The sequence below is a fragment of the Pipistrellus kuhlii genome, unplaced genomic scaffold, assembly GCF_014108245.1.
Source record: "Pipistrellus kuhlii isolate mPipKuh1 unplaced genomic scaffold, mPipKuh1.p scaffold_m20_p_4, whole genome shotgun sequence".
Lineage (NCBI taxonomy): Eukaryota > Metazoa > Chordata > Mammalia > Chiroptera > Vespertilionidae > Pipistrellus > Pipistrellus kuhlii.
The window spans coordinates 3345344-3369180 of record NW_023425540.1 but is presented as its reverse complement, the minus strand read 5'-3'; the positions used below and the strand labels follow the sequence as shown (position 1 = coordinate 3369180).

At 48.4% G+C, this 23837-nt stretch overlaps 1 protein-coding gene across 2 annotated transcripts in view; it reads left to right on the top strand.

The window, feature by feature from the left end:
* ADAMTS12 (ADAM metallopeptidase with thrombospondin type 1 motif 12) overlaps positions 1-23837 on the top strand; it is a 150974-nt gene that overhangs the window by 102675 nt on the left and 24462 nt on the right. For both annotated transcript variants that reach the window (XM_045571875.1, XM_036409331.2), the window contains exons 13-18: positions 2808-2941; positions 6206-6326; positions 9924-10168; positions 10887-11025; positions 16569-16695; positions 19608-19818. In XM_045571875.1, the coding sequence (XP_045427831.1) occupies positions 2808-2941; positions 6206-6326; positions 9924-10168; positions 10887-11025; positions 16569-16695; positions 19608-19818 (977 nt within the window). The remainder of the gene's footprint in view (positions 1-2807; positions 2942-6205; positions 6327-9923; positions 10169-10886; positions 11026-16568; positions 16696-19607; positions 19819-23837) is intronic.

Genomic DNA, 23837 nt, shown 5'->3' with positions numbered 1-23837 from the left:
TGTTGGCAGCTCTCCCAAAAGCTGGGAGGATAGTCCTAGCACCTGGGACCACCTGGGTGGCTAGCATAGAGTTTATTACAAGAATCCTTGGGTTTAGATAGAAATCATGTGCAGAAAGCTTGGGAGATCTTGCCACGCCTATCATTTCACAGACTAGGAATCTGGCTTCAAGAGGGGAAATGATAGAATAATAAGGATGTTTGCAGACACCTAAAGCCATTCACAACCCTCTTCACTCTCACTTTCCCCTGCACTAGGAGAGGGAAAGCTAAATGGCCCACTAGCCCAGTGGGCAGCAAACTCATTAGTCAACAGAGTCCATTTTTTTTATATTTGGGGACTGCAGTAACATATACATACCGGAAAGTAAAGGAATGCCATCTTAGTCTGCCCAAGATTATTGAGTCCAACTAATTACTTGGTTGATTGTCGGTGGGATTGTTTACTAGGAGTTTTCCTTTGCTTTTGTTTTTCCCCTCCAGCAATCTGAGCCTCGCCATTAAACTGAGCTTCTTTTCTAAGTTGAATATAGCTTGTTTTAACAATACAGCATTTAAGTTAGGCCTTCACCTTAAAGGTTAGTATTTCTCGGAGTCTGGTGAGGGCCCACAGACGTGCACAAGGCATGTCTCTTCTGTCTGCACACGCGCTTCATGATGCCACCGACATCCCTCACGGAGCCCAAGCTCTGACACAAACCGATGGAGAGTTTCAAGGCAGCAGCAGCAAAGCCTCTGCCAAGTGGGATGCTGGCGCCTGCACAGGGCTCAGACCCGTGGAGCTGCCTGTCTATGGATTTTAGAGGCTGGTGTTTTATTTTTTTAAAATATTTTATTGATATTTTACAGAGAGGAAGAGAGAGGGATAGAGAGTTAGAAACATCGATGAGAGAGAATCATCGATCAGCTGCCTCTTGTACACCACCAAGGTACATGCCTTTGACCGGAATCGAACCTGGGACCTTTCAGTCTTCAGGCCGACGATCTATCCACTGAGCCAAACTGGTTTCGGCTGGTGTTTTTTTTTTGTTTTGTTTTGTTTTGTTTTGTTTTGTTTTGTTTTGTTTTTAATGGTGAAAGTGAAATTGCAATCTACTCATAAAACATGACAGGCATCAAAGCTTTTCCATGACTTGAGAAACGTGTTTATCTTTATTAACAAGCTTTACCTCTCACTTCTAATGATCATCCTCCAAAAACGTGGGCTGTCCTGGTTCAGCAAATTGAAAATGCAGCCTCTGAGGCAATGAGTTTCTTCAGCCCCCTCGAGCACTGGGGGAGGATTAATGAGATGAGTGAGGGGGAGAGGGTGCCGGTAAATCAGTCTCAGAGTTTTCGCTTAGCTGCATTATGAACAGATTTGGACACTGGAGGGAAAACAGTCTCATGGCCCAGACTGAAGGCTGTCAGACAGAGGAGGACCTTTGAGACGGGAAAAATACTCAATGCTGTGAAGGTTGTGGAGTCCATGAGGTTGATGTCTGGGGCAAAGACTCTCTGGCACTCATGATGAGCATTAAGACCAACCATTGCCACCACTGCCTCCTTCTGCAGAGTCCTGGGTCCTAGGGCCACGTCATGCAATGCCCAGAGCGCCGTGAAAACAAAGGCCAGAGAGGAGGGCAGAGAAACAGCCTTATAAACCCAGCCTTATAAACAGCCTTATAAACCCTTTAAAAGTTCTTTTAAAATGTATTTTTATGGGTTTCAGAGAAGGGAAAGGGAGAGAGAGAAAGAAACATCAATGGTGAGATGCCTCCTGCACGCCCCCTACTGGGGATCGAGCCTACAACTTGGGCATGCACCCTGACCAGAAATAGAACTATGATCTCCTGGTTCATGGGTCGATGCTCAACCACTGAGCCACACGGGGCCAGGCAAGCCTTGTACACGCTTAAACAGCCTGAACCTTCCATTCACAGTGGCTGCTTTCAAGTAGAGGGTCCTTCTGGCCTTCGGTCGTCATAGTGCAAGCTCTGGGGCCACAGCAGTGGCTTCGTGGCTGCTCCTTTGGTTGCCAGGAAGGTTACTGTTAGCTAGCACGAAGACCCCACTGCCCACTGCCCAGTGCTTCACTCCGCCCGCCCTGCCTCAAGGCTGCCATGATTCTGCAGTGCAGAAGCAAGATGGGGGGTGAAGCCCTGACATCAGGGCCGTTCTTCAGGGAGAGGTCATGATTATCACAGAAAAGGAGACCTTTCCAGTGCTCTGTTTTAAGGCCCTCGGTCCTTGCCCATGTGCCATTTGCCCTTCCTCTCGTGCTGCCAGGAGTACACAGTCCCATGGCAACCAAGGAGGCCGCCCCTCCAACTTCATCCGAAAAAAAGCAGGTCCCTTGTTCCTCTGTGGCTTTCAATCTGTGTCTGAGGACTTGTTGGGCTTGAAGGGAATAAGGGAGCCTTGCTAGGGTAGGGTTATGACAGGAGTGTGGGTGACAGTGGTGGGCTGGCCCTATCAGAAGGACACCCCCCTCCCCCACCCCTCCCCTGGAGGTCTGCTGACCTTGCTGAGGACAGCGGGCAGGTGTCGTGCTTGCCTGAAGTCCTGCATCAGTGGTTCACATGATGTAATTTCTAGGCTAACCCTCATGCACGGGCCTTATTTCTACAAGCACAGCCTCATGTTGGATTGAAAGGTCTCGTTATTTATGACAAAGAGCAGGGCGTTTTAAAGCAATCTCCCAGTTAAAAGGTGGGAGTCTCCAGAGAGGAGAAGGACAGCTGGGGTCATATCTGAATGTTCAGGAGAATCCCAGGGGGCAGGAAGGGGGCGCTGAGCTGCAGAGCTGACCTGTCTCTCTCACCGCAGCACGGCCCTGTGAGCTCTTCTGCCGACCCATCGACGGCCATTTTTCCGAGAAGATGCTGGACGCGGTCATTGACGGCACCCCTTGCTTTGAAGGCGGCAGCAGCAGGAATGTCTGTATTAATGGCATATGTAAGGTATTGGGTATGTTTCCTTAATCTACAACTTCATAAAATCGTGCTTTTATTAATTCAGGAAGTCAGATGTTCAAGCCTTTGTGGCATTGGCATATGGTCTGGTTTTATTTTCAGTCTGTGAGGCAGACTTCTCAGTGCATATCAGAGGCACAGTTTGGAGTGGAATCGTTTTCCTCCTGTTGTCCTTCTTCCTTTCTTGGTTAGTTGACGGGCTCTGGGATATCATTTTAGGCATGGAGCAGGGGCACATTGAAACAGAACCAAATTGAAGGAGGAATTGTTAGAAAAAGGCAACAGAATACTTTCGTGGCATTACATTTTTCATGGTTTCTTGCCAACAGAGTCGTTAAACTTTAGGAAAATTAATAATAGTTTGTATAGTGTTTTCCATGAAGCACTTTTACATTTAATTTCCATTGATTGCCGACATGGTCCTAGGAAGAGAGATGGCTTAACAGGTAGCTATAAACAGGTTTGATTTCTATTTACCTTTCCCTCACTGACTCCATTAATTGCCTCTGCTTTTATGTAAGTTATTTAGACTGACTTGTTAATGCTATTATGTGTACAGCCGGTGAAAAAGTCCTTTTAATTTCTCACAGTTTGTTTTGCAAGGAACTAATGAACATGCTTTGTGCTCCAACACCCAGGCATAAGCCTCAGGTTAAAGAGAAGGTGTTTGCAATCAATGAAAGGAAAGCTATGCTATAGAAATGCCCAACTCACTGTTAGCAAAGCATAATGCTGTCACACTTGGGCTCCAGAATGGGAACTCATCACCACTATTTATTAGCTCTGTAACCCTGGGCATCTTTCTAAGGCTCAGTTGTTTTGTTTTGTTTTTTAATAAAATTGAAATGTTAATATATACTTCCTTCTAGCCCTATCCAGATTGGCTCAGTAGATAGAGCATTGGCCTGTGGACTGAAGGGTGCCAGGTTTGATTCTGGTAAAGGGCACATGCCCAGGTTGTGGGCTCGATCCCAGTTGGTATCCAATCAATGATTCTCATCATTGATGTTTCTATCTCTCTCTCCCTCTGCTTTCCTCTTTGAATTCAATTAAAATATACCATATATATTTATCTTTCTAGTTGTGATTGTCAAAAAGATTGACATAAGGTCATCTATGTTAAGCCTGTAACAGAGCCCTGGCACATAATAAACTCTTAATGCGTTTTATTTGCTTTTGCAAATATTTGTCGTATTTTCCCTATGGGACCAAATTGCCACTGTAAGAAGCTCCTGCCCACGAATGTTCAGCTCCCTGCGAGGGCACTTACCACCGTGAAGTCGCCTTTTGATTTATTCCCGTTCTGACTGAAGCACAGGAGGCGATATGTTGATTCCAGGAATGAGTGATGAACAGCCAGACTTAATCAGACTCTCGATTTGGAAAAGCTCAGGCGAAATTCCTTTCAGACTCATTAATTATCACCGTAGCCACAACGAGCCAAAGTTAACTGCTAAGATTTAGGCTGGATGTGTTCCCCAGGTGGGAAGGGGTTGTTTAGTGAATCCAGGCCAAAACAGCCCACCACTATCCAAATCGTGGTTCTCGGACCCGGGTGCCTATAATTCCAACAGCCAGAGCTTTTAAACACTGCCATCTGGCTGGACCTCAACATTCAGAATCTCTGGAATTTGGGGCTGGCCATTGATATTTTTGAAACTCCCCCATACGCAGCTAGGGCTGATTGCGTAGCTAGAGCTAAAGCTGAGAACTTATCCCACCAAGAAATGAATGGGGTGCTAGAATGATCTCTTAGGCCTGAGCACCTTTGCCTGCATAGAGGCGGCATAGCAGCGTGTGACAGAAAACCTAGGTGTTCTGAATAAAACACAAGGCTCTTAAAAAACCAATGAAATCAGTTTAATGAGCTACGCCATGTTTTCTCTGCTTGCCTTCCTCTTCCTGGAAACCAGTTAAGGCCTTTTAGAAGGTGTAATTATCCACTATACCACACTGAGCTAAGTTTTTAAGCTGAAAAACTACTCCAATAAATTTCCTTTAATAACCTCAATGCCATTTATCTTTTGAAGGTCCAGGTTGTAGACATTTTAGCTTTGTTAATCTTATTCATTTACTACAGAGTTTTTGGGGGGTTTTTTTGTTTGTTTGTTTTATTTAGAAGGAATTGAATACCATCAGAAAATAGATGTATACAGTGTCAAATCCATCTTCTTTGTGGATATGAAAATATTTATTATATATGCTTTTGCTCATATATTCCTCTCTATGTTGAAATTATATTTGCAAACGTTTTGGCATGTTAGATAAACAGATTTGGCATGTTAAATATGAATTTTTACTAGGAGATAGCTATATATGCCCCACTTTTTAAAATTGTACTGAACTCCTAAGCTTGTTTATCAAATAGATAAATGTAAACTTTGGCATTTTTTTCACTCTCTCCCAGCTCTATTGTCTTCCGGCTGTCTTAGGGCAGCCTGCTCACCTGCCAGCCCTCTCGTCCTTCTCCTGGGACCCATTCTTTGACCATCAGTTCCTTTGCTCCTCCCTTTTCTCCCAGTCATCATGGCTATGACCAAGGTCTCTCCCAAAGAGCCCAGATGTCCTGACCTATCACATCAGCTGTCTGAGCCTTTCACCAGCCTCTCCTTCCAGGATCCCGGGTCTTATCAACCCAGCCACAGCCCTTTTTTGGTCTTACTGTCCGCCCACTGTGTACTTCCTAAAATAAAGAAGTTTGTGAACTTGTGCCCTTTCAGAGTCAATATCTGAAGGATCTGAGTCCTCACCCTCATCTGATCACCTTTCTACCTGTCCTAAGTCAGCTCCCTCTCCCATTCCTCTTGGAAACTCTCTGGAACCTTCTTTGTTCTCTCACAAGGTTCTTTTTTTGGGCTACTTTTGTGATCTACTGAACACCAAAAATCAATTTCTCTTGGGCAGATCTCTCTTTAGAATTTCAGATCCTATCTCTTGGCCAGGAGCATTATGGTGAGAAAAGATTTATTGCTGCTGTCCCACTCTTTAAATGGCGAGACCAGTTCTTTTCAGTTAAGCATGAATATCTCCTATCTTCTCACTTTACGTTTCATTGGCTGGGAATCTATCTCACCACAGAACCAGGCATTCTCCCGGTCTCCACCTTTGCCAAGGAGCTGTGGAAGGAAATGATGACATTCTAGGTGCATTAGGTCATGGCGCAAGAGCAAAGGGGCAAAGGGAAGTCCAAGGTCCAAGGCAGGTGTGACGCCTCCTGCTCGTGTCCTTCACCCTCCACCCCTCTTCCTGCAGATGGTCGGCTGTGACTACGAGATCGATTCCAACGCCACAGAGGATCGCTGTGGAGTGTGCCTTGGGGACGGCTCTGCCTGCCACACCGTGAGGAAGATGTTTAAACAGAAAACAGGAACTGGTAACAAACAAATAAATAACTGAAGTGGCAGGGGACTGAGAATGGAGGGCAGGATTGATGGCTGGGTTTTGGTTTTGTTTTTTAGCAGATTGTGACTTTCAAATAATGCAAAATGGGGAAGATGGGAGAAAAGTGCTTTAACTGAATTAATATGTTTATTATTTTTAACTAGAGGCCTGATGCATGAAATTCGTGCAAGGGGCACCAAGGTCCAAGGTGGCAGCCCCAGCTGCCAACCCAGCCCTCACAGCAGCAGCCCTGACCTCGTCCGAAAGGTTGTTTGGTCTAATTAGCATATTATGCTTTTATTGATATAGAGACGTTAGAGATAAAGTATAACCCTAAAGCCTTCTCTTGAAATATTGTAGAATAAACGTCTCAATGACCCTATACTCCTCCAACTATTTAATTATTCTCATTTCTGTAAAGAAGGCCCATGAGGATGAGATATACAAGAGGATTTGTTTTTTATCTCTGTTCCGCCAACCACATTTCCCCGTTTAAATACTAGATTAGGGGTGAGTAAACCTTGAGTAGAGGTGCATATACTCTGAGCCTTGCTGTGTGATGCATAGATTTCTTCTCTTGGGAACTCAGGTTCCTCATCCTATATAATAAAAGGGTAATATGCAAATCGACCAAACGGCAGAATAACCAGTCGCTATGATGTGCACTGACCACCAGGGGGCAGATACTCAATGCAGGAGCTGTCCCCTGGTGGTCAGTTTGCTCCCACAGGGGGAGCCCTGCTCAGCCAGAAGCTGGGCTCATGGCTGGCGAGCGCAGCAGTGGTGGTGGGAGCCTCTCCTGCCTCCACAGCAGCGCTAAGGACACCTTGGGGGTCCCAGACTACGAGAAGGCGCAGGCCGAGCTGAGGGACCCCCTCACCCTCCAGGGCCCGAATGTCGTACACCAGGCCTCTGTTTTTTTACATAAAGCAGTCGGTAGCCATTCCCTTCCACCTAACTATCCATTAACAGGGGATTATGTTGAAATGCTCCAAAAAAATGAAAAGACATTAAATTGAAAGGCAATCATTAGTAGTTCATAGAGTACAGTCCTACTTGTTAGAAAATTATCTCTATGCATAAAAGCTAAAGAGAGCTTAATACACTATTAACTGTAATGTCTTTGCTGTAGAGGACGGGGAGGCAGGGAGGAGGGAGATGGAAATGTGCCTTTTCATTAGACAGCACTCTGGGCGGCCTTTGTATCCTGTGCAAAGGAGTCCTGTGGGTAGCTTATCCGGGTTATTTTTCACTCCAAGTCACTATCATTTTATCCTTGCCTTCCTCCTGGGTAAGCTTTTGCAAATATATATTACAAATACATCTTATTCTTGCTCATGGCTACACCTGCTTCAGTTTACATCTTCTGTCAGAAGCAGCATTTGCATCGCTGAGAGCTTTGATTTTAGATTTTGAAGCTCAGCCCTTTCAATTTGGCAGAACCCACCCATGGTACAGACTTAAAATTGTGGAATTTTGCTCTTAAGTGGAAAACAAAAAGCACGCTTTTGTTGCTTTTCCATGTAGTTGTCTCGTGTGTGTGTGTGTGTGTGTGTGTGTGTGTGTGTGTGTGTGAGAGAGAGAGAGAGAGAGAGAGAGAGAGAGAGAGAGAGAAAGAGAGAGAGAGAGAGAGAGAAGGAGTGAGGTGGTAACCAGTTGGTTTCCTGGCTGGGACGCTGTGCAATGTCCTGTCATAAAGTAGCTGCAGGTAGCAGTGTGTCAAAGGCATTTTTATCAACGACATTCGCCTCCGTGGCACGTGGTAAATGTTTGCACGGAGTTAGTAATAAGTGGGTCGTTTTCACTTGCCGTCTCAGCGAAGTGAGTGACGGCCAAATGGAGTTACGACCCGACCCCCATGTGGGTTCCTCTGGATCGGAGCTGCCAGTGGGGAGCCTGGGACTGAAGGTGAGGCCTGTACCCACTCCTGCGCGAGTCGCTCCCGCGGCCCAGCCTGCGCGGAGCTGGCCGCACCCTGGCCGCTCCCTATCCGCGTGCTGGGAGCAGTGGGCACTTTCGGGGGCAGAGAGGCGGGTTTGCTTGTCAGGCTGAAAACCTAGAGTGTGTTCAGTGGAAAACGGGCCGGGATGACCAGGCTCTTCCAACCACCGTTTGCATAGAGAGGCTGAAGGACTAACGGGTGTTTGGCTGAGAAAAGGGCCAAATAATGGAATCCCAGTGCTGGGTGATCATCAGGCGTCATCTCAGTCAACCCTGTCATGGTAAGGAGTTAAATAAATCCATGGACGTCATGAGCTTGGATGTGGCAACACAGAAACTAGAACTCAAGTGTTCTGAGCCCCCTGCCTCAGTGCTCCCTTCCCAGTGCCACCCCCAATCCACGTCCCTTCCACTTCGTCACGTGCATAAGGGATGGTTCTTAAGAAGCACAGTCAGGATGTGTGCTTAGAGGAAATGTTAGCTCTTTTCTGTAGGAACCCCTTTCATGTCCCCAGTGGTTCAGGGTTCCGGTTCTAGAGAAAGCTGCACACAAAGGAAAGAGGCTAGAAAAGAATTAATTTGGGAATATTGAGGGCCAGGCGGGATTCCACCTCGGTGGGGAGGACTACACCCCGCTCTGGCTTTGCTATCCCCTTTATTAAGGTTATGGGATATACTCATATCCTTTAGGCAGGAAATTTCAATAATAGCCAATCAGCAAGCATTAACATAAGACTACAGGTGGAGGCTGCTTTAGCTACCAATGTCTCAACTAAGCAATGAGAGATTAGCTCCGACCTTTCAGAGCATTTAAGGTTGACCAGCCTTCCGGATTCCCTGTCCACGTCTCTCTATTAGTGACAATGATTGGTTTCCGGCACTTACCTCTCCAGTGTGTCTCCTACCACGAATAACCAGGAAGCAGGAAGACTGGCTAGAATAGATAATCGTCGCTAAATGGATGTCCTCAGTGCTTTTTTAGAAGGCTGGATTAGAACACATGAGAGTAAAATATAAGTTCATATTTCAGCAAACCTCAGAAGAAACTCTGTAATGAGCAGACTTGTCTAGCAATAAAAAGCTGTGCTCAGGGCTACGTTCCTCATCACAGGCCGAATGTAAGCGCACCAGGGTGGCAATCAACCCAAGAGTCCCCCCAAGATTCTCCTGCAGAACTTACACTGTGCCTAAATTACCTCTAAGACTCCATCTTTACTTGCAGGCACTGAGGATGAGCAAAAGGATGTAGCCAACGCAACGTTAGGATGCTTACTCTGGCAGCAGCAAAAACTTGGGGAGCAGAGATGCTACGGAGAAGCTAGCTAGGGGATGTAAATGTCTGAGCCATCAACAAAAATCACCGAAAAACAAATGCTGGGTCAAGCTCAAAAGCTTCAGAGTACAATCTGCGTTTATTTCACTTCTCGAAAAATTGCTTACATTGTGAGTCACAAAGCTCCTGAGAATTCTGCTGGTGGCCCAGCTCTTTAAAGTTCTCCATACTCCGTACCTCTGTCAACCCCAGTGCCCACCCAGGAGGAGGCCAAGGGCGCTACGTAATGAGAATGAATGAAGTGCCGGGAGCCAGCTGTGTTCCGCTGAGCTAGCACGCCTCTTTCACTCACCGTGTCGTGTCCTCTCTTCTTAGGTTATGTGGACATCGGACTGATCCCCAAGGGAGCACGGGACATCCGGGTGATAGAGGTGAAGGGAGCTGGGAACTTCCTGGCCCTCAAAAGCGAAGACCCTGAGAAGTATTACCTCAATGGAGCCCTCACTATCCAGTGGAAGGGGAACTACAAGCTGGCGGGCACCGTCTTTCAGTACGAAAGGAACGGAGACCAGGAGAAGCTCATGGCCGCCGGCCCCACCAACGAGTCCCTGTGGCTCCAGGTAACACAGAAAGGGAACTGCTACATGAACTTCCGTTCGGATTTTTCTAATTTTTCCCAATTTTTCCAATTTTTCTAATTTCTCCTAATTGCTAGGAGACACGACTAAAGAATGCTTAAAACTTCTACTGCCCTAGCCAGCTTGGCTCAGTGGATAGAGCATCGGCCTGCAGACTGAAGGGTTCCAGGTTCGATTCCGGCCAAGGGCACATGCCTGGGTTGCGGGCTCAATCCCCAGTAGGGGGCAAGCCAGAGGCAGCTGATCAATGATTCTCATCGTTGATGTTTCTCTCTATTCCTCTCCCTTCCTCTCTAAAATCAATAAAAATATTTCTTTTTAAAAAACTTCTACTAAGGAACAGATGGGAAGCAAGATATTAATTTGTGCCGTCAATCCTTTATTGACTACAAGTGGCTGAAACCCCCATAATGAAATGCCAGAGCCCCTAAAACCATCCGTTGGGAGGACTGGTTTCCATTTCCAGCGTGGCTGGCACAGGCTGTTTATTTGAGGGTGATGGTTGGTGGGTTTAAATGTAGATATAGGTGAATCAGGTGTACAGGGGGGCACAGAGGCACCGGCATTTACTGGCATTTGCTCCAGTGCCTGCTTCGTAACTCCTTGTAGCTGATGGACACGGTGCAGCATTGTTACGTGACTGTGGTTTCCAGTGTGAAGTCGTGACTGTTAGGCCCGACCCTCTCTTCTTGCCTTTTAGCTTCTGTTCTTGGTCCCTAACCCTGGCATCAAGTATGAGTACACGATCCGGAAAGATGGCCTTGACAACGACGTGGAGAAGCCGACGTTCTCCTGGCAGTATGGCCGCTGGACAGAGTGCAGCGTGACGTGTGGCACAGGTGAGGAGCGGCGCTCTCGCTGGGAGCCCCCGTCAGCTCCAAGCGGGCCAGGGGGCATCTAGGCCAGTGGTTTGCCGTCTGTGCCATGGTCCGGAGGGCTCCCCAGAGATGGCCCAGGGGGCCCCGTGAGGAGTAAATGTACAACTCATCGTCTAAATGGAGAGACAGTTTTTCTCCCATCGGCTTATAGACTGACCTTTGTGAAAGGTTTTGATTAGGGAAAGGGTTCCATGTATTTTTTAAAAACCAAAACAGAAAGACTTAAAACAGCCTCTGCTCTGGTTGAGGACATGAGGACCACAAAAGTCAAGCAACACACCCAAAGACATGCTATACATCGTGGCCAAATCCCCCCAAAAAACTAATTCCTAGCCCAAATTTATGAAGTTTTTAGCTCAACTAGGAGAGTCGTTTTTTTGTGTGTTTTGTTTTTTTTGTTTTGTTTTTTTGTTTTTCTTCACAAAATCAAGAGATTCCTTGCTGTCAAGTATGAGGTTGGGGTAGGTTTTGCTACAGTAACAAAAAAAAAAAATCAGGAATTCAACACAATGGTTTGTTTTTAACCCTTTCCAAGTCTGAGGCAGGTTGGGCGGCCCCGCTTAACCTCCAAGCTAAGACATCTGAAATGCGGGGTTTCCAGCGGGCCCCACAGGGGAAGAGAGAAATGGGAGAGGCAGACCACCTCCCAGCAAGGGCCTTGGCCTGGAATGGACACACATCACTCCTGATCATGTTTCATTGTGGGATTTAGTTCTCTGGGCACGATCTCCCTGCACAGAGGGGCTGGGAACTCAGAGGAGCGAGTAGACATTGGAGAGCACGGCTCTCCCACTGTGGGGCGCCGTGAGCCTGTCCAGGGCCCACGAGGGCGGGGCTCAGGGCCGTATGCTCATTGGGGGACTTTAACGGTAATGAACAAGCCCTTTGCATTGCACAGGCATGTGTCAGAGCATGGGGAGTACAAGGGAACTGGCCGATTCGTGCAGTGATCATAACGGTGCACCCCTAGCTGGCTAAGGCATGTGGCCTCCTTGCGAAGTGTGAGTCAGCATCATGTTTTGATACAGCCTGGTCCTTCAGCACTGCCTCTGCTCACTCAGGCAATGGTTAACCCTTGCAAAGGATGATCTTGTTAGTGTTATTTTGCACATGGAATTGCTAGTTTCACAAAGTATAAATATTACAATAATGTTAAGAAACTAATACCAAACCAGTGCCACGCATTCGTGCACCCGTGGGGTCCCTCGGCCTGGCCTGCAGGGATCAGGCCAAAACTGGCTCTCTAACATCCCCCGAGAGGCCCTGGATTCAGAGAGGACACAGGCTAGACCAAGGGACCCCACTGGTCATGCACTGGGCATTTAGTATGCGTATAAGACCTTCAGTTAATCTCCTCTCTCCCTAAAACCAATAAAAACTAATTTTTTTAAAAAAAACCCAGCAAGTTGAAAAGTACTCCCAAATCATAAATCCATGCTAAAAACTGGCAACACAATCTTATAAACTTAGCGAAATGTCACAAAGCCAGCCTGTTCCATAGCCCACTTTTCAGAGGTCAAGGGGACCCTCCATGGAGCCCAGCGACGGTCCTGTCTCCGTGCTCATGTCCACTCTGTCCTCTCAGCCTCACATGCTTTCCCTCCTGCCTTACCCCCAGGGCTGACTTTGGGGTGAGCCTGGGGGAATTTAGGACTAGCTGTCCTCCAGGAAAAGTTGGAATCACAAGTGCTTACCACCCATGACGAAAGGCTTGCTGGGAAAATTCACCTGAGTTGTCCTTCAAAAGATCAGCCATGAAAGTCCAACCACTGGGTCATCTGGGAAGAAACAGCTGCAGAAATGGCTTGGCCCAGAGGCTGGGCTCCATAGGAAGCTTCAGGACTCTTCATTACACAAGAACATAGACTGCTTTTGTAAAGATGTAAAAGCCACTACCCTTTTGCCCCATCGCGTCTCTAATACTGCAGCACTCAGTCAGCTGTCACCCATTCTAGCCGACATTTCCTGTTTCTTATAAAACGCGTACTGACGGCGCCATTGTTAGAAAATGGGTCATCACTTCTGATCGTGACCTTCTCTGGTGTGTGCTCTGCGGACACCTCTGTTCTGCATTTTCGAGGCTACAGGCACGACAGCGGCACAAAGGGGAGCACGCGTCCCTGCTCTGCCGGGAGCTGCAGGCGTTCCCTCCCCCGTGTGGCTGGATGCTCCCTGGAGGTCGCCATTGACCCTCTGTGGAAGGAGCATCGTGTTCCAGTAGGAAAAAGGCAAACAGCAAAAATCCCAAAGACCACGCAGCACTCCTAGAGATGGTTCAGGCTGTCCTAAGCCACCTGGGAAACTAGATCGTGTTCATTGGAAGCAAACCGTGTGGGCCAGGTGGGTAGGGGTATTGAAGCATCCTTACAGGGTGTATCTGACAGCACTCCTCGGAAAGCTCAGCCATCCATGTGGTTTGAGATTTGGCCAAATATGTAGACACAACAGGAGAACCATAAATGGGAACACATGTTCCACTCCATCCCTGATGTGTGACCAGATGCTGATGTGTGACCACATGCTGATGTGTAACAGACAGAATTCACTTCCTTGCAAAACCGGAGACAGATATGTTTTTTACTGTCTCAACAGACCTTGGTGCTAATCCATCTGACTTTGTCCACTGTCATTGTCATGGAAAACCAGCCAAGTCCAGATACTGATCTCTAACAATAGCTAGAGGGTTTATATTAAAGGTAGGACTGCATGAAGATAATAGGAGGATTTATTGAGATGGGCTTAATTAAGCATGTGCTATGGAATGAGGGGGTTATCACTTGCTTAAACATATAAAATAAACTTCAAGTGATATGCAGTGGAGGTCTGTACTTTGTGAATGAACTAATGACAACCCTTAACCTGGGGTGGCCAAGTTACTTCTTTTAGTGATCGGCCTCGAGCTTACAGTGTACATTTACAGCTAATCCGAATCCACTTCCAGATAACACTGTCCCACTTCTTGGGTAGCATGAGTCCCTTAAGATAATAAAATCACCCTACCTGCTACCTCCCACCCTTTCTGTCATTGCTGTCACTCACGTCTCTATGTATAAGAATGCATAAGCACATATACACATAAGATATACACATAAACATACATAATCAACTATGCTGCTGGCATTATTCTTTTGCACAAACTGTTAGATCAGTTCAGACCATTCATTCCAACAGAGAAACACTGATACATCCTTATTAATCTTCAGTTATGCACTCGACAGTAAGTACCTGGCCAGTGGGTCTGTTCCCTCACTGCTGGCCCAGCAGATTGACCCAGGTGATGTCACTATCGTCCTGAAGGGGGTTCGTTTCATGTTTTGTGCCCCTTTCCTCCCCCTAGAGCCAGGAGCACTGAGCACACTGGTCCTTGCCATCCCTGCGCAGAAGCAAGCCTTGGGAATGTTTCCGAACTCTTTGCGAGTCACCTGCTCGCTTCCTTTGATTTTCTGAAATCAAGAGCTTGCCAAACGACCCAATGTTTTAATAAAACTTCTACGTATCTACACTTCTTCTCTTTTCTACATTGCAGTGGCAGGTACATGCCAGCTTTTCCAGTGTCAGCCCTTTTCCCATCCCTCTCCACTCACGGTCCGAGATGCGAGATGCTCTGAGGGAATTTGTCTTTCCAAACAATGACTCGCCAGCAAAGTTCCCCTTCCAGTGTTGCTTCCAGCTGAGGAAAGTGGTTTATTTGTATGACAAAATAACAATAACACATCGTCTATCAGTTGAGAAAGCCTGCATAGTTGAAAGCTTACGTCTGTTTTCAAAAAGGATAAAAATACTGTTTTGCTTAACAATATATTGCTGTTGAGTCATTTTAAAGAATATTTTTGGTTGTTGTTAATCCTCACCCGAGGATATTTTTTTTTTTTTTTTTAGAGATAGTGGGAGAGACGGAGGGAGGAGGAGAAACATCAAAACATCAATGTGAGAAAGACACATCAGTTATCCCCCACATGCACCCCTACCACTCGGGGATTGAACCTGCTACCCAGGTGCATGCCCTTGACCTGAGACCATCAGGTACTTGGGCTAATGCTTGAACCACTGAGCTAGCTTCAAGGGTTTTCTTATTATTTGCAGCTCCCTCCGATGTTTTCAGGGAAGGGTGAGGTGCCAGCCTGGGCCTCTGGGCTGGCTGAGAACCAGTGAGACAGGTGGAGGGGACGGCTGTGGAGGCCTGGTGCAGTTCAGGTGCTGTTGGCCGTGTGGCTGAGCGGGCCACTTCCACGTCCTGCCAGGAGGGTGAGGAGGTGACCGTCTCCTGGGGTACGCGGGCCTTTCCAGTTCCGGGCACCCTGAGCGCGCTCCAGGCCGGTGCCTGCGGGTGCCTGCCTTATGCGAGCCGGTGGCTCCGTCCCCCGGGGTCTCAGTCTCCTCACCCCAGCTTCACATTCAGCACTGAAGTGTCCTCTCTCTCCGAGGGATGCTGACACTTTTCCTTGCCATCCCTTCACCTCGGACAGGACATTCTGGCCGCTCCTCAAGTTCTCTTGCAAATGACATCCTCGTTAGCAAGGCCAGGGTCCTTCCCCCTGCCCAGCCCGTGGGCCTTCACTGGGCCTCAGTTTCTCCCTCTGTCAGGTAGCGGTGGTGACAGTGTTGGCCTCATTGGGTTGTTATGAGGCTGCGGTTTTATGTTGAAATCGGTCATAGGTACCACATTTCTCTCTGTTTGTGTTTGTCTGGGGCACACCTGGGTTAGGTCACACCTGGCAGAGGCCAGCACTGCTGGGCCAGCTGTTACGTCTGAGACCGAGCCCCGCTGCAGAGGGGCTTGTGTGCCTGCCGCTCTGTACTTTCCCGACCTGGTGGCCACAGGCAGCAGCCTTCTCAGCCCCTGCTGCCAGGCCTCTCCGTGAAGCGCTTTTGGCGGGACAGTCCAGATTTTTAACAATTTGTCCCGCATCCCGCGGCGTTTTAAAAAAGTCCCAATTTTTAAAGGATCTTTCCAAAAATCAGGACTTTTTTAAAACTCCACGAGACAAATTGTTAAAAATCGGGACATCTGGTCACCTTATTGAAGAGCTGAACTCCTCAGACTTCACCACACAGTTTTGTGTTTGACTCCTGTCTTCCATGGATGAGCCCAGCAAACAGGAAGGCTTCTGCCTCCTCTATTTCCGTACTAAGCACGTGACATAGCAATTGGGTTGGGACACATGGCGGCGATGTCTGCTTTCCTTCTTTAAATCTCACTCCGATTTTTATTTGGCGTGTGTGTGTGTGTGAGTCTGATCCCCACAGCTGGAATCTAACATGTGTGTTAGGCTATAGATGAGTCCACCTGCATATCCGGTCCCTCCATGCACTGCCAGCTGCAGCGGGAGCGGGGCCACTAAGAGGAGCCGGAACTTGCCCCACGTTAAGAACTAAACGCCTCTGGACAGCTTTCCCATCAGCTATGAGCACAAGCCCTTGGCATGACCGGGGCCGGACACCGAGCATGTGGTGTGGGCTGGGTTGAATGGGTGTGAACCTTCCTGTCTCCCCTTCCCCGTCAGGAATTCGCCGCCAGACGGCCCACTGCGTGAGGAAGGGCCACGGCATGGTGAAGGCCACGTTCTGTGACCCAGAGACACAGCCCAACGGGAGGCAGAAGAAGTGCCGGGAGAAGGACTGTCCGCCCAGGTGAGCCCGCCGGCAGCTGGAGCGCTGATCTGCCTTGCACACTGCCCGGTGACCGGGGGCCCGGGCTGTTAGAGTCAGTACGGGGAGCCCTCACCGCCCCCCTGGCTACGCTGCTGGAGCTGGCGGACACTGTGAGCGAGGACACCCCGCAGAGAGCGGTGCTGGCTGCTAAGCTGTGTGCTCTGTGTGTGATTCTCTAGGAAGACCAGTTTCAGGAGAGTGCTTTCTAGTCACCCAAAAGTGCTTCCGTTATTGCCTGTGGCTTTTCCGAGAGCATCTTCCCTGGGGGACAGCCGCCTCCAGACAGCACGTGGACACTTCGGTCCCGGTGCCCACGGTACCCACCCTGCCTGGAGGAGCAGGGTTACAACCCCGGCTTCCTCAGCCTCGGCCCTGTTGAGACCTAGGGCTGATAATCCTTTGCTGTGGGGGGCTGGCTTGTGCATTGTAGGGTGCCTAACAGTGTTCCCGGCCACACCCATGACACCCATAAGGCCTCCTAATGTCTGCTGTGGAACAGTCACCCGTGGTGGGAACCACATTAATAGAGAGGTTAATCTCTACTAATCATATTGGGGTCACAGACGGTAGCTTGGATGGTATTATGAGGGGTTTGTGTTAAAAAGAAAAAGAGAATAAGAGGGAGGTAGGAAAGGTGGGAGGGAGAGAGAGGGAGAGAGGAAGGAAGGAAGGAAGGAAGGAAGGAAGGAAGGAAGGAAGGAAGGAAGGAAGGAAGGATAAGGAAGGAGAGAGGGAATGGAGGTTGAGTTACTTGCTAATGGCCAATGATTTCATCAGTTGTGCTGATGTAATGAAGCCTCCAATAAATAAATAAATAGATAAATAAATAAATAAATAAATAAGGAGAGCTTTTGGGTGCTGAGCCACAGGGAAGTACTGAAGAGGGTGTGGGAGCTCTGTGCCCTGTGCCCTGCGCCTCTGTCTTCTGGATGTTCCTGAGCGTCTCCTCTAATGCTGCTCCAGTAATCTAGCAAATCAGATGTTTCCTGAGCTCTGTGAGCCACCGGCAGATTACCGGAGCAGGGGAGGAGCATGGGAACCCTCTATTTCTAGCCAGTAGGTCAGAAGCGCAGGGGCCAACACGGACTTGCCATGGGTGTGTGAAGGGCAGACGTGGGCAGTCCGGTGGGATGGAGCCCTGCAGGCCAAACAGCTGGGGTCAGAAGTGCTCAGTGTTGAAACAGCAGTTGTGGAAGTGGAAGAGAAGTAAACAGTAGGGGTGTTTTAAGTGCCTCCTTCAGTCTTGGCAACGGTTTAGAGAGGCCTGATATGTTCCCGTTATTGTTCTCGGTTACTTGGGAAGTAGCTGTGGTTGTGCCAGTTTGATAGAGGAAGGCAAGTTCATTGCCTCGCGCACATCATGCAGCTGGGATGGCCGAGGTTGGAATCCAAAGCTCCTAAGCCCGCAGCAGGTCTGTGAGCAGCAGATGCCCCCACAGGAGGCGGCACCCGTCCTCTCTTCCAGGCTGGGTCTGAAGCGAAGCAAGCGCTGTGCCGGTGTGGTGGGAACCAAAACATCTCATGCACACACTCCCGTGCTGAGGCCAAGGCTGTGTGCCTGAAAACGATGGGGTCAGAGGTTGTGGATTGGCTATCAGCTGATGCTCTGTTTTATAACAGACATCAGCCTGTATCTGACATTTTCTTATTCACCTGTAGCTACAAACTGGACTTCACTCTTTCCAGAATTCCATTTCCACGAGGGTGCTTATCTCTTCCTACAATTTCCAGAACTTTCTGGTTTGAGATAAACCTATAATAAGATACAGGCAGAGTTCGAAGGAGATGGGTATTGGGCAAGAGTGCAGAGGTCGGTGGGCAGAAAAGGAGCCAAGGATGAACCCCTGTAAACCCAGAGGAGGAGCCCTGACAAAGTAACTCTTAATTAACAGTCTCAGCTCTCGGGACTGGACATTGGCCCTGAATGGGGTGGCTGGAAACTAGGTCAAAGACAGCCATGTCCTGTTCCCGCAGCTGCAAACTTGGCAAAGGATCTTTGCTGATGTGAGTAAGAGTCTTGAAATGAAGAGATCCTTCTTGATTATCCACTTGGGCCCTAAATGTCATCACAAGTGTTCTTATAAGAGAGAGGCAGAGGGAAAATACACACACACACACACACACACACACGCACATGCACATGCGTGCGCGCGCACACACACACACACACACACACACACGAGAAGGCAATGCAAAGATGGAGCAGAGAGAGATTTGAAAGACGCTAAGACACTAGCCTTTAAGATCAGCATGAGGAACTACAAGCCAAGGAATGCTGGCAGCCACCCCAGACCCAAAGAGGCCGGAGCAGGCCTTCCCCAGAGCATCCGGAGAGAGTGCCACCCTGCCTACACTTCAGCTTCATGCCAGTAATACTGACGGGATGTCTGTCCTCCAGAACTGTAAGAAACTAGATTTCTGTTGTTTTAAACTGCCAAGTGTGAGGTGATTTGTTATAGGAATTAATAGCGGCGACTTACGGCAGGCATGATGTAAAAGCTGGGGAAGGGGAGAGCCGATCCCTCCACCAGCTCACAGAAGCTCCTAAGCTAGGAAACCACGCGATTACCTACAAGGGCAGAATCTAGATTTGAACCCAGATCTGTCTGCTGAGCAGTACAACCACATAATGCTGCTGCCCAGGACCTCAGAATGGACACGTTCTCATGCTAAGACTGAACCTCCAAGTCTACCCAAATGTACAGTATTTCCCACACATCAAAACACAATGAAAATGACATAAGCAAGCAGAAAAATCTGACTACATTGAAGTCAAGCATGCAGAGTCACCAAGGGATTAAAGAAAAGGAATTAAGTTAACTTGCTTGCTTTAACAATAGTGTAACGGGGGTTTGGGAGATCTTCTCTCACATGTCCATGTGTGTCTGCAGGTGGTGGGCAGGGCAGTGGGAAGCATGTTCGGCAACATGTGGGCCCCACGGAGAGAAGATGCGAATGGTGCTGTGCATCCAGACCATGGACTCTGATGAGCGGGCGCTGCCGGCCACGAACTGTCGGCACCTGCTGAAGCCCAAGGCCCTCGTGTCCTGCAACAGGGACATCCTGTGTCCATCGGACTGGACCGTAGGCAACTGGAGTGAGGTGAGCCCAGGGGTCCAAAGGGAGACTGGCATTATCCGTGCCCCACCCTCACCAGCCCCTCCTCTTCCTCGTCAATCCAAGTGACCTTAGAGCAGTGGTCAGCAAACTCATTAGTCAACAGAGCCAAATATCAACAGCACAACGATTGAAATTTCTTCGGAGAGCCAAATTTTTTAAACTTAACTTCTTCTAACGCCACTTCTTCCAAATAGACTCGCCCAGGCCGTGGTATTTTGTGGAAGAGCCACACTCAAGGGGCCAAAGAGCTGCATGTGGCTCACGAGCCGCAGTTTGCTGACCACGGCGCTAGAGGAAAATGGTCCAGTGGCCAGCATCGCACCTCTGGCCTGCCTCCTGCATTCCCCACTGCCCGGGATTCCATTGGCTTGTTTTTGTGTGTGTGTGTGTGTGTGTGTTTTAAATATATTTTATTGATTTTGTACAGAGAGGAAGGGAGAGAGATAGAGAGCTAGAAACATCGATGAGAGAGAGTCATCGATCAGCTGCCTCTTGCACACCCCCTACTGGGGATGTGCCCGCAACCAAGGTACATGCCCTTGACCGGAATTGAACCCGGGACCCTTCAGTCCCCAAGCCGACGCTCTATCCACTGAGCCACACTGGTCTCGGCCCATTGGCTTGTTTTCTGTTCTTACAGGCTCTTCCTCTCCCTTGTCCAGTGGTCAGACACCCGTGAGGGAGAGCTGGGCCTGCCTCACAGGCCCAGGCAGCTCAGTGATAAACCATCAGGGCTTTGTCGGCCTGTTGTTACACCACCGGCGGCACGTCGGGGCTCCCACCCACCCCGAGATCCAGTGCGTGAGACACTGGCCGTGCTTATGTGTCCCTGGAGCTACTCCAGTCAAGTGAAACCAGGGAATGTTGCTCTGAGGGTGGGGTGACAGGTGGTGACCCTCCAAGATGCCTCTCAAGCACCCATCTTTCCGGCACGTGGCCAGGCCAGGCCTGACCCAGGCTTAGGATGGCCGCTGTTATTCACCACATGCATTCAAATCCCAAAGTTAACTTGACTTAATTCTCTGCATGGAGCTAGAGATTAGCGGGCTCGGTCATGAAAACTTCCAGCTTCCGTTTTCCTGGGGTCACCAAGGCACCTGGTAACACCCAGGCTCCTGCTCACGGGGTTGATGTGGAAATGGACCCCTTTTCCTCCCAGGTCCTGAGTCCCTGGGGCTCCACTCTGTTTCCTTATGCACATTTCAGCCAGCGACCTCAGGAGTGACAGAAGACAGATGCTTTCTAACCACCAGCTGGGCAGAGTTTATCCATGGATGCTGCCTCCCAAAGGCTTCCTCAGGAAGCCACACGCTTTCCGCAGGAATACTCCCGTTGGCCAGGATGTCTGAGGAACGCTTCTTAGAACTCCCTTCAGAGAAATGGAAAACACTGGGTTAAGGAGAATCAATTAGAAAATCAGTTAGAACTAAGTTTGATGGGTCAGGGAGGAATATGACCAATTCAGATAAAACCTTTCTGTTTAAAAAATTATATTTTATTATAAGTAAATGAGATTGATTTCAATCACGTATAACGTTCCTCTGCAAGTGTTTACTGAAGAGGAATTTGAAATTTTGTATAAGCAACGTTTCCACCCCTAAAGATAACTAACTGAACACAAACGCCTCTGACTACAAGCCACCTTGATGACCTTATTTCCAAAACTCGATTTCATTGATTAGCTCATAGTCACAGCTCGGGCTTATTTAGCTTCTAATCCTGTCCAGGTCATGTAGCTGAATTTTTTTTTTTTTTTTTTTTAATGGCAAGTATGGTCCCTGTACTGCAGGAACTTCCAATCAAATGGGGAGTGAGGACAAAAACAAAAGACCGAGGTACACCTGTAAAGAAAATGTACCTACATACTAATACAGGTGCACTGCCGATAGCAGCACTGATGCATGTGGCCTTATCAGCAATAGTCCAGAACATTCCCCCTGCTATTCCCACGAGGGAACAAGGAGAGCCAGCGTTGTAAATTACGCTGCTGTTGAAATAAGGCTGAGTGGGGTATAGCGGCTGGCCCATCAAATCTGTTTACCAAAAATGTTTTGGCTGCAGTTAATTTTTGTCTTGTAGAATTTACTAATTGCCAGAGTCCTCATGCTTTTTAAAAGAACTTCAATTACATGCTTGGCTGAGGAGTTCTTTTTATTGTGTTCCTGTTTATGGGGAGCAAAATGACGTGACTTAATTGGAGCAAAGGACCAACATGTTGGCAGGCGGTGACAAGTACTTGCGTCTGTTCAAACACAGGCGCTCGCCGGCGATTGTTAGCAGACAGGGAGTGCGGTTTCCAGCTTCCACTTGACAGGGCAGAGCGGAAAGGCTGAGCTGCTGCCTGCGTTCAAATGTTGCCAGCACAGGTGCCTGTAGTTAAATCGGAATCAAAATACTCATCAAATGTGTCTTCCTTTCTTCCCTCTGCCATTTTGCTAATGGCTGTATCCATTCGCCCTCAATTTATCACATATTCTGTTTGCCGGAATACAATGAAATGGCTTTGACATTCTAACTCTGATTAGCTACTTTTTAAGAGATAAGACATAATGATTCTTACTATATATATATACATAGTATTCATGGTCTAGATTTTGTCTTGCGGTTGACCTTAATTCAAGCAGGGTAATGGGAAGAAATGCCTGCTCATTTGGTTTGCACTGGGCCTTTCGGATCACCGTGGATGAGTCTAAAGCTCTCACGTGACTGGGCCAAAAGACACAGGAACCGTGAGGCTCCGGGACTCCTATAGAATGGTCCTCCTGGACTGCCCCAGGAGGGAAGAAGGAGGGAAGGCTAATTGATGAGCTGCCCTTCTCAGTCAAGGCAGATCTACCAGAGCAGAGACCTAGTCAGAGCAGAGACCTAGTGGGAGCTTGTCTGCCAGGGAGGGCTTGTCTGCCCCCTGTGACCTGCCCCTCCTCCTCTACTCCCAATCTCAAGTTTCAACAAGACTCATCTCCTGGTTTTGCCCAACTTACTTTCTGGCTAGAAGGTCTCCGCTCTGTCCAGTCAAGGGCACCCAAATATCCTGATGGAGTTGATCTGTGGCCTCCTTCACTTGGGGGCCATAAATCAGTAGCTAAACTCAGGACGCTTGGATGCACAGAGCACTGTAAGCCCAGGGCTAAGGGATTACACAAATGTGAGAGACATAAAAAAAAAAGTGTGTCCGCGTGTGGCAGGGGGGATCTAATGTTCCATAGCAACAAAAGGACACTGCCAAATTGGCAATCAGTATTTAATTACATATCAATAGCAAATACATATTGGGCACGACAGTATCTCACAGTGGCCTTAGTAAGCCCCATTGCGCAGGTGAAGAAACTCGGGCATAGAAACTTTTCAAAGGTCATGCAGCCTCCCAGCACAGGCCAGGATTGGAGCGCCCTGCAGAACGTGGAGGGAACACTGGGGGCTGAGGGGTCGCTGCCAGGACCCATGTAGCTCAGCACCGCTGCAGGGCTCACCGAACACTCTGTAAAGGGTCGCTCCCACCCTTGATTAACCACCCACTTTAAATGGCAGGAAAGGTCCTGGATCTCCACACAGGCGTGAGCATGTCTAGCCTCTCTAGGGTTCTACTGACACAGGCGAGCGGAAATGGAGCTGGTGGGTGAGGCTAGGGGAGTTTCGATGGGTATTCCCTACATAGAAAGGGGAAGGCTCATTGGAACCAACCTCATGGACTCCAGAGAATGTGTAAGCATTTTATGTTCATCAAACAGCATCAAAACCCTAGGGGAGAGATGACTACTGTCTCTTTAAAAGACTAGGTGGCTTATTTAAATGTTTGCACTCTGTGAATCCACTGCCCAACACTCAGAGCCCAGGGAGACCTCATTTACACCCTCGTGGATTGTGTTTTCTGTGTGTGGAGGGAAAGTGGTTGGTTCTGAGCCTCAGATGGTCTCCAGCAGATACTTAGTTCCATGGGAAACTGAAGGCATAGCCACCAAAGCAGAAACAGAGGTGAGGTGTGACCGTTTGAGCCCTACTGT